Raw genomic sequence first — 17,214 nt, 5'->3', positions numbered from 1 at the left:
AAATCGACAAGAGATTACATGATAAAATAGTTTGGATTATGAAACGATTTTAAAAAGGAAAACCAATGTGGTAATAGAATCAAGAAGGCTTTCCAGAAACCACGATTAGCACAATGGCTTCCAAATACCCCATCATAAAACATGTCCACACATCATCATCTGTTGAACTCAGGGCGCAGAGCATATAATGAATGGAAGAGGTAAATGCGAACATGCATCAAAAAAACTCACTGCCTGCAGCAAGTTGATTCCAACTCACAGTGACCCTAGAGAACAGAACAGAACTGCCCCATAGGATTTCCAAGGCTGTAAGCTTTACCGAAGCAGGCGGCCACATCTTTCTCCCATGTAGCCACTGGTGGGTTCGAACCGCTGATTTTTCAGTTAGCAGCCAATCACTTAACCACTGAGCCACCAGGGCTCCTTGTAAACATGGGTAGCATATTAATACTCCTTTTCCATATATACTTACACATGCCTAACTGCCTACTTTCTACTAAATAACTCCTTACCTAATCTGTTCTGTTTGTACAATTCCTTCTTTGTGACCCTCCAAACGGGCAGCCAATCTCTCTTTATCAAGGCGTACACACTCTTCATCCTGGAAATAATTACTCATTAGTGAATGTTTTAAATTTTTATTTAACTTTTACTAGTGAAAAACACTTAAAACATTTACTTAAGAAAGTTCCAACCTATAAAATTCTAGGCAGAAGTGGCCGTAAGTCAACATTAAAACAGCCTTTGGTGACCACATTCATTACACGAATACAGTAATAATAAACAATGCTGACTCACATAAGATGACAACTGCCTGAAAGTTTACAAAACAACTCGTTTAATCACTTTTTTCTGATTAAGTGTACTTCCCATTAAATATCATATGCACCTTTGCTCAGAAGCATACAACAAATTCCTTCTCTCTGAGAAAATTTGTAACTATATTTTATAAAAATCCTTCACCACAGTCAAAAATTTCATTTTGAACCCAGATTTTCTTCATCTATTGCTATAAGCGCCTAATCCCTCAGCACAGATCAAAACACTAGAAGCTAAACTCCAACGGTTTTCAAAACATGTTCCTCAGAGCATTAAGGGTTTACTGCAGTGTCTCACTGGCCGCTTCAAGATCTAATCTGCATACAACCTTGGTAGCTAAGCTTTTATCTAAAATACATATTAGGATTTCAGATAAGATTTTGTCAGAAAAGTGTTTGCCTGCTTAAAAACAAGATGAGATTTAGTGACTGACATAGTTCAACACCCATGTTCTACAAATGAGAAAACAGAGGACTAGTGTGTCTATGACTAATAAAATATGAAATTGTATAAAAAGCATCAGTATCCTCAAGAGATACAGAGTGATGATGGGTTCTAAATAATGCCCTAATACTCCACTGTGTTTTAAAAAAAAAAAAATCTTAAAACAGACACATCTGCTGAAACAAACATAACGGCAGTATTTTAGTAGATGCATCAAGCTTTTGCCATTTGTAATAAAGGCATTAACATGGATTGCCCAAGTTCCTTAGGAGACTACTCATTTTAAAAATAAATGCAGTCTACATTTTAATCAAATCAGAATTCCTACCCTCACGTTTCTTTCCTAGCATAGTGCCTTGCAGGTCCTCAATATACATTCGCTGAAATGGAAACTTTATGTAATATAGCTGCCTGTGAAACACATTTTAATGTTACATACGCTCTGGAAATAATTTTATTATGTTATTTCCTGTTGACTTTTCAAGTTACTGGAATCCTAGCAAATTAACATTGCTAACATGTTGAAATTTTTCAAATAATTAAACTGTTCAGGCTTTTCCAAATAAATGGTACCCTATTCACATCAGGTCACAAACTCCTTTCACGCAGGGAGAGCTGGGGAAACCTTCAGTTTTACTGCCACAAAATTCGTACCCAGTGCAATGGTATAGTTAGGAACCAAGGTCCCTAGGTTCTAACCCTGGCTCTGCAACTTAGTGGCTGTAGAAATTGCAGTAAGTCACTTAACCTCCCTGAGCCTATGTTTACTCATAGATAAAACACATAGCACTACCAACTCCAGGGGGTTGTGGTAAAGATTAAGTGCATTAATATATATAAAGTACTTAGAATTACCTATCACAGAGTAATAACAATGAGTTTGTTATCATTACCCAAAAACCACCATGTACGTGTCTGAGTATGCTTAATTAAAATTAAATTATTTTAACATAAAATTTTATCAATGACCTTACTGTCTTACTCAACTGTAACTGCATTTTCAAGGTGGCTTCTATTTCACATGAACTGTCACTATTAACACATAGTCCCCTGGCTATAAAATTCTACAAGAAACCTGTAACCTGATATGTTGGTATTTTAATAACTGCGATAAGCACTTGGTGTTTACAGCTCTTAAGAGTGAGGCAAATTCCCACACCAACTTGTTCCAAGGTAGGCAAACTACAGCACAAACGCCAAATTCAGCCCACTGCCTATGTGTGTGTGTGTGTGTATAACGTCTTACTCGAACAAAGCCACATCTGTTCATTTACATATTACCTATGACTGCTTTGGGGCTAAAAAGAGTATGGGATAGTTGTAACAGAGACCATATAGCCCACAAAGCCTAAAATGTATTTACTATCTGTCTCTTTCTACAAAAGTTCTCTAACCCCTGGTCTACTCGAATATTTCCATCAATAGAATACAAAAGGCAAAGACAACTAAGTGATTTGTCCATCACATAGCTTGTACATGAGTCAAAACCCAAACTACCTACTAATCAACTCTTCCTTCTACTAAACAACTTTCCCCCTCAAAATAGCTCCTAATAATATGAGCGCAGAATTGTTACTACACAATTCCATTTCAGTAACAATATAAATCACCTTAAAAATAAAATTCCATTACCTCAATTCGTGGTTTCTTTGCTTCTGCTAAAACTTCATCTGCAGCTCGTTTAACTGTAAGAAAAAATAAATGAATAAACAGAGCTTCGGGACGGATTTTTGAAAGTGCTTCACAAATATGTGACACGACATACCTTGTGTAGATCGCTGCAGACCTATTTCTAAGGGGGCACTTCTGTCAATACTTGCTGATGTTGCTGAAAATTTAAAGAGAGTCAGTGACAGATCAATATTTAAACACAAACATTAGATATTATTGAGTGAAATGTTCAAAGTTTGACATATTTCTAACTTTCTATACGATGATTTCCCTAAGTAAAAAATAAGTTTTAAAGCCATTTTGCAAAAATCATTTTACTGTAAAAGACTAATCTATATTAGAAAGAAAAGGAACCCTTGTGGCACAGTGGTTAAAGCACTCAGATGCAAACCAGAAGGTTGGCAATTGAAATCCACCAGCCATTCTGCAGGAAAAAGATGTGGAAGTCCGCTCCCATAAAAGACTTACAGCCTCGCAAACCCTATGAGGCAGTTTTACTGTGTCCTCTAACACAGTAGGGTCACCATGAGTCAGAACTGGACTCGACAACAGAGCGTCTGGTTTTTGGTTTTGTGTTAAAAACTATATAAAAAGACAAACTACTTTTAGCAGTTTCGCTTACAAATTGTTGAGATGACCTGATTGAAATTAACTGATCACTTCAAACACTCTAGTATCACAAAATACCCGCATAAAAATTGTATCTAAAAATATATACATATATGTATGTATGTGACGGAAAGTTCCTTTTTTTAAGTTAGCATTCACTGTAAACATACAATTTCTAATTATTCACAATCGGTAAGAAAATTTTTAATTACTTTTAATTAAATCGTTTAACTTTTGAATGGCTCAAAATAACAAAATTATAAAAATGATGTATACTTGCCCCAATCCACGACCCTACTTCCCACCACCCTCCGTAACCACCCTCAGTCTCTTAATATCCTTCTCTAGTTTCCTTCTGTTGTTGTTAGGTGCTGTCGAGTCGGTTCTGAGTCATAGCGACCCTATGCACAAAAGAAAGAAACACTGCCTGGTCCTGCCCCATCGTTACAATCGTTGTTATGCTTGAGCTCACTGTTGCACAGCCACTATGTCAATCCACCTTGTTGAGGGTCTGCCTCTTTTCCGCTGACCCTGTACTCTGCCAAAAATGATGTCCTTCTCCAGGGACTGATGCCTCCTGACAACATGTCCAAAGTATGTAAGACACAGTCTCGCCATCCTTGCCTCTCAGGAGCATTCTGGTTGCACTTCTTCCAAGCCAGATTTGTTCTTTTGGCAGTCCATGGTATATTCAATATTCTTTGCCAACACCACAATTCAAAAGTGTCAACTCCTCTTCGGTCTTCCTTATTCACTATCCAGCTTTCACATGCATACGATGTGACTGAAAATACCATGGCTTGGGTCAGGCGCACCTTAGTCTTCAGGGTGACATCTTTGCTATCCAACACTTTGAAGAGGTATTTTGCAGCAGATTTGCCCAATGCAATGCGTCTTTTGATTTCTTGACTGCTGCTTCCATGGCTGTTGATTGTGGATCCAAGTAAAATGAAGCCCTTGGCAACTTCAATCTTTTCTCCGTTTATCATGATGTTGCTCATTGGTCCAGTTGTGAGGATTTTTGTTTTATGTTGAGGTGTAATCCATACTGAAGGCTGGGGTATCTCATCTTCATTAGTAAGTGCTTCAAGTCCTCTTCACTATCAGCAAGCAAGGTTGTGTCATCTGCATAATGCAGGTTGTTAATGAGTCTTCCTCCAATCTTGATGCCCCATTCTTCTTCATATACTCCAGCTTCTCGGATTATTTGTTCAACACACAGATTAAATAGATATGGTGAAAGAATACAATCCTGACCCACACCTTTCCTGACTTTAAATGAATCAGCATCCCCTTGTTCTGTCCGAACAACTGCCTCTTGATCTATGTAAAGGCTCCTCATGAGCACAATTGAGTGTTCTGGAATTCCCATTCTTTGCAATGTTATCCATAGTTTGCTATGATCCACAAAGTCGAAAGCCTTTGCATAGTCAGTAAAACACAGGTGAACATCCTTCTGGTATTCTCTGCTTTCAGCCAGGATCCATTTGACATCAGGAATGATATCCCTGGTTCCACACTTCTTCTGAAACCAGCCTGAATTTCTGGCAGTTCCCTGTCTATATACTGCTGCAGCCGCTTTTGAATGATCTTCAGCAACATCTTGCTTCTGTGTGATATTAATGATATTGTTCTGTAACTTCCACATTCGGTTGGATCACCTTTCTTGGGGATAGGCATAAATATGGATCTCTTCCAGTCAGTTGGCCAGGAAGCTGTCTTCCATATTTCTTGGTATAGATGAGTGAGCACCCCCAGTGCTGCATCTGTTTGTTGAAACATTTTCAATGGATATTCCATCAATTCCTGGAGCCTTGTTTTTAGCCAATGCCTTCAAAGCAGCTTGGACTTCTTCTTTCGGTACCATCGGTTCCTGATCCTATGCCACCTCTTGAAATGGTTGAATATCGACTAATTCTTTTTGGTATGATGACTCTGTGGATTCCTTCCATCTTCTTTTGACGCTTCCTGCGTCGTTTAATATTTTCCCCATGGAATCCTTCACTACTGCAACTCGAGGGTTGAATTTTTTCTTCGGTTCTTTCATCTTGAGAAACGTCGCGTGTTTTTCCCTTTTGGTTTTCCATCTCCAGCTCTTTGCACATGTCATTAGAAAAGTTTGTCCTCTTGAGTCGCCCTTTCAAATCTTATGCTCAGTTCTTTTACTTCATCAATTCTTCCTTTTGCTTTAGCTGCTCAACGCTCAAGAGCAAGTTTCAGAGTCTCCTCTGACATCCATCTTGGTCTTTTCTTTCTTTCCTGTCTTTTCAGTGACCTCTTGCTTTCTTCATGCATGATGTCCTTGATGTCATTCCACAACTCGTCTGGTGTGCGATCACTAATGTTCAATGCGTCAAATCTGTTCTTCAGATGGTCTCTAAATTCAGGTGGGATATACTCAAAAAGTCATATTTTGGCTCTCGTGGACTTGCTCTGGTTTTCTTCAGTTTCAGCTTCAACTTGCATATGAGTAATTGGTGGTCTGTTCCAGTCGGCCGCTGGCCTTATTCTGACTGATGATATTGAGCTTTTCCATTATCTCTTTCCACAGATGTAGTCAATTTGATTTCTGTATGTTTCATCTGGCAAGGTCCATGTGTATAGTCGCTGTTTATGTTGGCGAAGGAAGGTATTTGCAACAAAGAAGTCGTTGGTCTTGCAAAATTCTACCATTTGATCTCAGGCATTATTTTTATCACCAAGGCCATATTTTCCAACTACTGATCCTTCTTCGTTTCCAACTTTCGCATTCCAATCACCAGTAATATCAATGCATCTTGATTGCATGTTCGATCAATTTCAGACTGCAGCAGCTGATACAAATCTTCTATTTCTTCACCTTTGGCCCTAGTGGTTGGTGCATAAATTTGAGTAACAGTCGTATTAACTGGTCTTCCTTGTAGGCGTATGGATATTATCCTATCGCTGACAGCGTTGTACTTCGGCATAGATCTTGAAACATTCTTTTTGACGATGAATGCAACACCATTCCTCTCTGGGTTGTCATTCCCAGCATAGTAGGCTATACGATTGCGTCTGTCGGTTTGTCGTACTGTGGGGGCTTGTGTGTGGCTGTGATGCTAGAAGCTATGCCACTGGTATTCAGATACCACCAGGGTCACCCATGGAAGACAGGTTTCCAGACAAAGACAGACTAGGAAGAAGGACCCGACAGTCTACTTCTGAAAAGCATTAGCCAGTGAAAACCTTATTCCTTCTGTAGATTCAAAAAAATACAATATTATATCCTTATTTTCCCATTTTATTCAAAAAGTAGCATAGACACTATTCTGCACCTTGTTTTTTGTTTTTAACTCAACAATGTTATCTGCAACATCCCTCCATCATCAGTATGTGGGGTATTAACTCTTTTTTACAGCTATGAAGTATTCTGTTGCATGAATTAATTACAATGTAACTAGCTCCCTATTGATGGGCACTTCAATTCTAAGTCTTTGGCCATTACAAACAATGGCACAATACGTAAGTTTGTATATGTCATCTCATACGTTTCCAAATACATCTATATGAAAAAGTCTCAGAAGTAGGATTTCTATGTTAAATGTGTAACTATAATAGACTGCTGCCAAATTATTTCAATGGGGGCTGCATCAACTAACACTATAATCAATAGCATATTGAAGTATCTGTTCCCTTATAGCCTTACCAGAGTATATTATCAAACTTCTGGATTTTTGTCAATCAGGAAAAATAGGGTATCTCTGCACAATTTAAATTTGCAATTCTATTACAAGTGACAGTGAGCATTTTTCATATGATTTTATCACCTTTTCTGTGAACTATATGACCATAATCCACTGGGTTATTGGTCTTTTATATATTTTTTCTAGGACTTGGTATTAGTGAGACTGGTCCTTTTTTTATAACATGAATTGTAAATACATTTTTCCTCACTGTCATGTCTTTCTACAATATAAAACTTCGTTTTTAACAACACATTAATTGAATAATGCTCTCTTTCCTCTATTGTTTGACATGGCACTTTAATCACGTTAAATTCACATACGTATTTCTAATCTAACAGAAAAAAAACATTGCTCTATTAGTTTATTCATTCATGCTTTTTAAGTTCTTAAGGTTTTATTATAAGTTTTAAATTCTAGAATTGCTAGTCTTTTCTCACTGCCATTCTCCAAATTTTTATGCTATTTTTCTTACAAAATAAAGTTTAGAATCAGTTTGACTAATCCCACCCCTCCCTCCAAAAACAGTGTATGGATTTTTATTGAAATCATGTTAAAGGTATAAATCATATAAAGAACTGACATCTTTACGATGGTATGTCTAAGAACATGGTCTGTCTTAACATTTGCTCAATTGTTCTGTTAAACCATTAAATTAGCAATTAAATAACTGGCAAAGAAATATCTGAAAACTAAAATAAAACCCACTGCCTTCAAGCTGATTCCAACTCACTGCGACCCTACGGGACCAAGCAGAACTTCCCCCATTGAGCTTCCGAGGCTGTAATCTTTACAGGAGCAGATCTCCAGGTCTTTCTCCCATGGAACAGCTGGTGGCTTCAACCCACCCACCTTCTAGTTAACAGCTGAGCACTTAACCAGTGTACCACTAGGCTCCTTAAAGCAATATACCTGATAACTAAATTTATCTGTCCTATAGAAACTGCAGGAAATGAAGTGGACGGATAAAGGGCAACTCGTTTTTGGATTCTGAAAAGAAAAACCATCCGCTCTAAAGTACTCACCCCAACTAGTCTATTTATTAGGCTCACCTGAGACACATATTAAAAACAGAGAATCCTAGATTGTATACTAAATCTTCTGAAGCAAAAATAACTATTTTTAATAAGAGCGCCACATGATTCTCATGATTTAAAAAGTTGGGAAATGCTGCTTCAAAAAAATTAAATTTGATTTGATTCAAAGGAAATGCCTTTCCACATCCTCCCCACTTTCATCCTTCTTCACAGGAGAACTGGGCCCCCTCTTCAGTCCTCCCCTGGTTCTAACCCTTTGTTTATTAGTCTATCCTGCAGAATAGTTAGATGCTGAAGACAGAGATTTTGCATTTTGTAAAGCACCCAGCACAATACCTGTAAGAATAAGCACTCAATAAGTGCTTGCTGAATGCTGAATGAAGATAGCACAGGAAGACAACACTCCTGATGATGATCTTTCCACTATGCCCAAGATTCTCTGTACAAATCAATCTTACTGCTTAAAGCCACGGAGAAGAATATGTGACAGGACAACTGTTAATGACTTAAAGGTAGTAAACTCCACCCCAAGGAAGGTGAGACCAAACAGTTCTACTATGTCAATTTATTTGTATTCTGCAAGACAGCGAATTAACAGTCATTCATTTATTCATTTAAGCAGTTTTTTTTTTTTTATGTACCAAAGACTGTTCTAAATGCTGGGTATTTAACAACAAACAAGAAAAACAAGTTTCTGCCCACTTGGGGTTTAACCTCTAGTAGGGGAGACATATAATACGTAAGTAAATAAATACATAATTTCAGGTCAAAGAAAGGGATTTCATTTAAAAAAAAAAATTTCAAGATGTACTACACAGGAGAATGGATAGAAGCACTGTTATTTTATCTTTTAAAAAGAGTGTTCAAAGAAGTCCTCTCTGAGGGAACAAGAGTTGGGCACAGATCTGAGTGAGGAAGTCAGCCATGTGGCAATACAGAGAAACCAGAATTCAAGACAGAGGAAGAGCAGGTACAAAGGCTCCAAGGTTAGAACAGCTAAAAGACCGATGAGAACGGACTATTGTACACAAACTAGATCAGTAAAAATTAGGTCACAGAGATTTAGACAGACGCAAGATTACACAGAGCCAATATAAGGAGCATACACTTTATTCTAACTACGATGGAAAGCCACAAGATGGCTGTGAGCAAGTGAACAACACAATCAAGTTTATGAGCTTTTTCAAAGAAAGGTCACTCTGCCTCCTATGTGGAAACTACACTATAGAAAATAATGAGTGGGACCTTGAGAGGAGGCTCTGGACTTGTGAGGAAGCTATGCATAGTCTAAAGGAGGAGAATGAAGAAGGTGGGGGTATAATGGTAAGAAGTTGTGATACCTTTAAAGATAGAGAAAAAAACTTGCTGTTGGAATGGATGTGAGATGTGAAAAAAGAGAAATCAAAAGATGTCTCCAGGTTTTTTGGCCTAAACAACTGCATGAATGGGATACACTGGGGGAAGAACAGACTGGTGTGGTGTGGGGTGGGGTGTCGTGGGGTGGGGTGTCGTGGGGTGGGGTGTCGTGGTGTGGGGTGTCGTGTGGTGGAGAAGAGGAGAGAATCAGGCATTCTATTTTGGACATGTTAAATTTCAGATGCCTATTAAACAGCCAAGAGAAGATGCTAAGTTGACAATGAATTTATAGATCTGGAGCTCAGGAAGAGGTCCGTGTTTGAAGTAAACTGAAATTCATCAGCATATGGAAGGTACGTAAAGTATGAAACTAGAAGAGGTCACCTAGATATTAAGCATTAGAAAAGAAAGGAAAAAATTCAAATCCTAGGCAATGTCCAGAATTAGAACTCAGGCACAAAAGAAAGTAAAGCAAAACTGACTGAGGATTTGACAATGAGTAGTAAGAGAACCAAAACAGTCCAGTGCTCCAAATGTGAAAAAAGGCTTTGAAAAGGGTACATGACTGTATCAAATGCTGTTGAGAGCTCAAGTAAGCTGCTAATAAGGGAGACCAAAGGATTTGTAACCCTTAAGACAGATGTTGACCTTATAAAAGCGATTTCAGCAAAATGGCAAGGATGAAAGCCAGATTTGGGTAGATTTAAGAGATAATTTGAGGTAGCAGTGATACCATGCCAACTCTTTCAAAAACTTCTGCAAAAAAGGGGAGAAACAAAAATGCAGCAGTAGATAGTAAAAAAGTGGGGTCAAAAAAATTTTTTTTTAAGATCAAAGATACTACTGTGTATCTGAATTCTAAAGGATACAAAAGAGAAAAGTGATGATGCAAGAAGGAAATACTAATTTACAGAGGTAAAGTCTTTCAGTGGGTAAAAGGAGATGGAACCCATATACAAGGCAGGCATGACTCGCTTTAAGCATAAAGGCGTACATTCACTGTAACAGGAAAGAGGTGTGTGAATGAACACAGCTGCAGATAGTTTAGTGAATTTTTTAGGGAATATAAATTCTCTTGCCACTGCTTCTCATTTCATACAAAAAAAGAAACAATGTCTATTTAAAAGTGAAGGCAATTTAAAAGTTACTCACATGCTTCCCCATTGAGATACCCAAGTAGATCTTTTCGGTCAGGTCTTCGAACCACAGGAATGTTTTCAGTCTGAAGCCAAAGTTTAAATTAGACACGAAATCAGTTATAACTATATGAAACTTAGTAAAAATAAACACATAATATCTGAGTTTTATTCCAACATATCTTGAGAATATATATTTAAAATCCTATTTGTAAAAAATGACTAGGCTAAAAGAACCAAATAGAAATCTTGAAAATTTTTTAAACATTAATTTTTGACAGCTTTGTTTTTTACATTCCAATAAGATATACAAAATTATTAGAAATGAAGCAACGACTCTTTCTTCTTCAAAATACCAATTCTAGTCTTTTTTCCCCTCTTTGTCTTATTCTAGATATTTATTTTTTTAATTGTACTCATGATGGCTTCCACGTTTGGGACAAACACCTCTTTAGTCCCACTGCGTTCTCCCTTCATACAGTATTTCCAACGTTCTTTCTCTTCTCATACACGAACCACAACTCTGCCTCAAAACGTTTCGTTCGAACTCTTTCAAATAAACTAAATTAGCCACTAAAATTAAATTTTGATACTTAACAATAGATATGTGTTGTTCAGGAATGAGAAAAAGTTGGGGAGATTATTGCAAGAAAATGTTAACAGTGGTTGTCTATGTTGTCTACCTTCTATATTACATGTTTCTTTTTTATCCTCGAGCGTGTATAAATTCTGCAAGCACAGGGGGAAAAAGAAGATAAAAATTAAATAAATCTGAAAAATATATTTTAGTAATACGGGTAATTTTTGTTTAATCTCTTAAACTGGCAATTTGTAAAGACATATGCAAAACAAATAAAACCGTACCAACCCGTCTTTGGACAATGAATTCAACAAACCCTGCAATTACCACAATACTGCATTTCCTTTTTCTAATGTAAACAAACAGCATGGTGGCAGGATTATAAAGTTAAAATGTCTTTGCCACCTTATAGGAGCAACAATGGAGTAACAGCAAGAGCCCTTAGAATCTTTGGCCAATTATCTAATACTGAGTAGTGAGAGCATTTCACTGAACATATTCCCCAGTGATACAGATAAAACATATTTCATCACTTAAAGAAAAATCTATAGATCTATCTTCCAAAAAAAAAGATCTGGTTAAATTTTAACTTTTGCCTAAGAATATAAATGTTCAAGAGCCCATGAACTTTTTTTTGCCCTTTTTTTTTTTTAAACTAGTCTACATGAAATACTACAGTTAAAAGACTTGAATTTTCTTCAAATTACTGTTTCTAAGTCTGATAACATAATTCATCATTTGATTACTACTGAATAATGTACACTTTACAGCCAAGTGAAAAAGACATAATCTACTCACACTAAAACAGGAGCTTTGGGTCAGGAATACCTATTTAGAGCTATGGGTCAAGAATACCTATTTCAGGAGTGGTCTGCTCACAAAAGCAAATTATATAAAGGAGTTAGGAGAAAACGACCACAAATTTGTAGAGCTCTAGCATTTTAGAATTCTGCCTTTGTCAAAAATACAAGGAAAATAAAAAAATTAGATCTTATTTGACAAATCATTGGTTGAATTCTCTAACGATTATACCTGTCAGTTATATTCTACAACTATTCCCCCAAGAAAATCTCTAAATCTAAGTCGAATATTTGGATCATCACTGCCACCGAGTCAATTCCGACTCACAGGGATCATCTTTATTACCCCAAAATGATTGGTTACGTTCAGTAAAACATCCTAACTACTGTCTAACTCATATTTTAAAGGTTTAATGTGAATTAAAACAACTTTATACATACAGATGATGCCATACTTCCCCACAACTGCCCAAGTAATTTCACTCTAATTTTATTGTCTTTATAATAGGTATTTATTACTATGTATTTCTTGCTCAGAAAGCAGCAGTCTTACAGTGTGATCCTTACAAAGCTCATTAGATGATGGGAGACTTCCCCGATCATTTTGAACAACAAGGTGTTATTTGGAAACAACATCTCACATAAGCCAGAAATAACCTCAACATTAGTACCAGGAGCAAGGAGAAGGTTACAGAAGTAAATTTCATCTTCACGTCCTCAAGCCACAGTGTTAGATAACTCAAAAAGTGACTCTAGTAATAACAAACATGTTGATGATGTCTGTGAAAAATTTGGAATGAAACTCTTTCAAGAACTATAAGAACTGGAAAAACAGTACTTACAAATTAGTACATTTCATATTTAATTTTAAATATGTAATTGTAACTAAATTAAAACAATAAATACCAAGAGCAAAAAAAAAAAAATTTTTTTTAAGAGCAGGCACCTAATTATTTCATTTATATCTCTAAAAATATTTTATATTCAAGTTTACCAAAAGAAATTGGGGGGAGAGCGTCTCATTTGGAAAATTAAATACCTTGGGGGGGCATCTTATTAGGACACTTATGGCAATTTGCCATGTCTCACAACTATTATACCCAAGTAACTCCGAAACCTTACAAATCCATTATTAATATGCTGCTTCACTACAGATGAAGAATTTCATCATCCTATTCTCTGTGAAATCGGGTTCTTTTCAAGCATTTCTAATGTTTCTTCTGAGTAATAAATTTTCAAAACTGAGATTCAGAAAGCAGGCAAAACTGAAAAATTAATTTATCAGGAGTATATGAAAAATTTTATTAAACTGATTAAAAGTTAACTTTTAAAAGCTGTCTGTTAATTTTGATTCTTTCTTATGACATTTAAAAAAAATGTTTTCTTGCGATTAGAGTTCTGAATATCTGGGTTCTACCACAGGTACATGAATTCTTTAAAAAAAAAAAAAAAACCATAAATAGCTTTAAAACATCTACTACCATAAACATTACACACAGTTTACATGAAAAAAATCACAGATTAAAAAGTGTGCACAAATCACAAACGGTCGCCCAATTTTGATCCTTCAAAGAGCCCTGGTGGTGCAGTAGCTAAGCTTTTGACTGCTAACCAGAAGTCGGCAGTTCAAACCTACCTGGGAAACCCAACGGGGCTGCTCTACTCTGTCCTATAGGGTCGCTATGAGTCAGAATCGACTCAACAGCAATAGGTTTGGTTTTTTTCTTTTTTCCTTGAGACCTTCATGCAGATGGATCTTTTGATCTTTCTGATTTGAAACATATAAGGAAAGCTACCCATGTCAAGTAATATCTAACATTAATTCAAAGAAGCAATTTTAAAATAAATTCTACTTACGGCTGCACGTCGGACATACACAGGATGAGAAAGGTGTACATTGTTAAGAAGAAATAAGATAGAATCCAACGTGTAATACTCTCTGGGTTGGCCTTCCTTTCCAGTCCTAAAATCATTAAGGCAAGATTTTTACCAACAATTCTAATTCAACAATTTGAGCTTAATTTAAGGTACTCATTTATTTATACCCACTTTGCTGCTTAACAATGGATTTAAAATAGCTATCCAAAACACACTAAAGTATATAAATTGACTACTAAGTCAAACTGTTTTTAGGACAAAAAGAACACAAAGGAAAACGAGGAGAAAAAGCAAGAAAAAAGGAAAGCACGCAAAATTCACGCTCTTTGGTACTATAAACTTTTTAGAATTAGGCTCAGAACTTTGTCAATAGCAAGAGAAACCTAACCAGTTACAGATAAGGGAGAACTTATATGAGAAACAACGAAATTGTTAAGGAGAAGCACAGCTATGATTGGTGCTACAACTTAAGACAATTTTATCTTACGGCTCTTCCTAAAGTAGATACTGCTGAACAACATCCTCAACAATTCTTACAGTAACCGACAATGAATTTTAGAGGTACGCTTCTTACGACACCCCTCAGATTAGACCAGTGACGTTACCCAAAATGCAGCCGCACCTAGGGATGCAGCCTCTCTAACTCAAGCATATTACTTGCCAAACCAACGTTGGCGTCTGATCCCACTCCTCTTACTTCATTCTCCCACCCAGAAGTGAAATGGTCAGTATATTATTAGAATTCATCTGAATGCAGCCCACTGCAATTAGCCCTGAATCTACTTACCTAGCTTCTATTCCTATTTTTCCTTTAAATCAATGTATTTCAAGCCACACATCGCTATGCTATGAAATCAAATACTGTATGGGTAACTACCAGGCTTTCTTTGTTTTTGGTGATATAGAAAAGAATAGAAAAATAACAATGCACTGCATGCAACAAGAGCTTTAATGTTATATCTATTTACGTAGCTATAAAAATGTTAACGTTTGCACGTATAGATATATATGAATGAAAATATATTTCTTGGTTTGAGTCATTGTTCTGAAAGTTTGAAACCTACTGTTCTAAGCATGCTTTTTTCACTGTTATTGTTATCTGTGAACACATTTACTTTCCAGCTCTCATGCCTCTATACATGCAGTTCTATCATCTTGGAAGACCTAACCCACCGTTTTACTCACAGAATTCCTGCCCGTTCTTTAAAGATTATTCATTTATTCAAGAAAAATGTATTAGAAACCAACATGCCAAACTTACATCTATGAAATTTTTCCTAACATCCACCCGACTGAAGTGACTGCTTTCTTTTTATGAGACAGAAAACACTTCACATCAATTTATGTTATCGTCTCTATTCACATTAAATAAACCTCCTCTGAGGCAGGGATCAAGGTCTTAAGAATTTTTCTATTTCTCACATTGATTATTGAACTGCCCTGCACCCTGGGTATTCCTAAACCACTTTCCTAGAGAAGAAAAAAAATTAAAAATTCAATCATATGTAATCTTGTCCATGCAAATTATTTTGTAAAGATTAAAATAAAAAATTTCTTTAAAACTTCCCACAGTAAACTGAGAATGTCATTTCACTCACATTTCATAAAGCTAAATTAAATCATAAGACCTCGAGATAAAAATAAAAACAAAAGAACCAACCAACAAACAAAATTGCCCTTAACTTCTGGGCAACTCTTCATAAAGCCCACTGCCCCGCTTCACTCTATCTTTCCCTCAGTCAAACAAAGCTGGATATGGAAGTCCTGGTTCAAGGTTCTAACGCCCAAAGGAAGCACCAAAGAAAAGTGGCGTCACTATTTTTTTTAATGATTATTAGACCTGTCTCTGGATGTTTCGCTGAGTGATTTAAATTCAAGAAACCCCACGTGGATCAACGTTCCAAGCCATTTTTCTTTAACTCACACTTCCCAAAACCATGCGCATCTTCAATTTCTTAATTAGACCTATAAAACACTCACTCCATTCCACTACCAACTTTTTCCCTGAGGAAACGCCTGCCTCCGCCTCCAACACAGATTTTGACGACTCTTCCAAATTAATCTAAACCGCTTCCCACCTAAACTTCACAGAGTTGATTCCCTTCTCTCTTAAGGGATAACCCCCCTCTCCAACACGAAAGGGGAAGAAATAAAGCAGGAGCTGCAGGGCCAGGGGAGACAGTCACCACACACGGCAGCATCAAAGAAGAGAAATAAAGAACAAACAGGGACGTCCCCGGCACCAAATGATGTGTTCCTTTGTGCACCTACGCTCAGGTGTACTTGTGCACCAGCCCTACACATTACGGGTACTCGATACATACCTACAAAAATGAACGAGAAAAGTCACCTTCTTCTATGGCTTCCCCAATTCTAAAGAGGTGGGTCGCTCCAGACACAGCGTCTCAGCCCAAAGTGCAACTTCTGCTCCGGACAGAAACTTTTCGCCCGAGCACCCTGTTCGTCCCCGTCCCCAGGGGAAACGGGAGGAGGGCTCAGCAAAGAGGTCACTTGGGGGCGCCCAACTCTTCCCTGCCGCCCGGCCACGGCCATACCGCACTTACCCCCACACCACATAGTTGGTCTTGACGTTCTTGGGCCAGGAGAACTCCCCGAAGATCACTTCGTCTCCCTTCACCACGATCTCCTTCTTCTGGATGTTGTACTGTCGCAGGACGCTGAGCACGTCCGCCATCTTCCCCCCCCTCGCCGCCGCCGGACCCGGGCGCCGCCGCCGCCGCCGCGCCTGCCTCCGCCTTCCTCCGTCGGCTCGTCGTCCTCAGCGGCCGCCGCCGACGCTGCCGCGAACAGACAGCGGAGCAACTAGCAGCCGCCCTCGCCTACGACAGCAGCGGGAGCAGTAGCCACCCAGGCCGCCGAGGACCCCGCGCTAGAAGGCAAAGGCCCCGCCGCCGGCTGCCCGCGGAGAACGCCTGACTGCACGCCTCCGGCGCTGCGGGCCGCCGCCAGGGGGAGCCGTGAGCGCCCGGGAAAATGCCCCTCCCAGACTTCCACTCGACACCGAACGCGGAGCGCAGGGACTCTGTGCCCACGTACGGCGCACGTACAAGGAGTATTGCCGGTTACCCGCGCACGCGCGCGAAGCACGTACTTCATCCCCCGCAGCGCGCACTCCACAGGCGACAGGTGCGCGCGCACCTGCGTGGCTGGTGTATCCTT

The 17,214-nt window shown here is 38.2% G+C and overlaps 1 protein-coding gene across 1 annotated transcript in view; it reads right to left on the bottom strand.

Moving 5' to 3' along the window:
* The window catches only part of CDC73 (cell division cycle 73), a 140,101-nt gene extending 123,128 nt beyond the window's left edge, over nucleotides 1-16,973 (bottom strand). The window contains exons 1-6 of the mRNA XM_049868197.1: nucleotides 16,599-16,973; nucleotides 14,014-14,119; nucleotides 10,793-10,862; nucleotides 3,029-3,091; nucleotides 2,896-2,948; nucleotides 513-601 (exon numbers count right to left, since the gene is read on the bottom strand). Coding sequence (XP_049724154.1) covers nucleotides 513-601; nucleotides 2,896-2,948; nucleotides 3,029-3,091; nucleotides 10,793-10,862; nucleotides 14,014-14,119; nucleotides 16,599-16,729 — 512 coding nt within the window. The 5' untranslated portion in view covers nucleotides 16,730-16,973. The remainder of the gene's footprint in view (nucleotides 1-512; nucleotides 602-2,895; nucleotides 2,949-3,028; nucleotides 3,092-10,792; nucleotides 10,863-14,013; nucleotides 14,120-16,598) is intronic.
* Between the last annotated feature and the right edge of the window lie 241 nt (nucleotides 16,974-17,214).

This window comes from Elephas maximus, chromosome 24 (genome assembly GCF_024166365.1).
Source record: "Elephas maximus indicus isolate mEleMax1 chromosome 24, mEleMax1 primary haplotype, whole genome shotgun sequence".
In the NCBI taxonomy this organism is placed as follows: domain Eukaryota; kingdom Metazoa; phylum Chordata; class Mammalia; order Proboscidea; family Elephantidae; genus Elephas; species Elephas maximus.
Note: the sequence above shows the minus strand (reverse complement) of the source record. Positions and strands in the feature narration are given on the sequence as shown.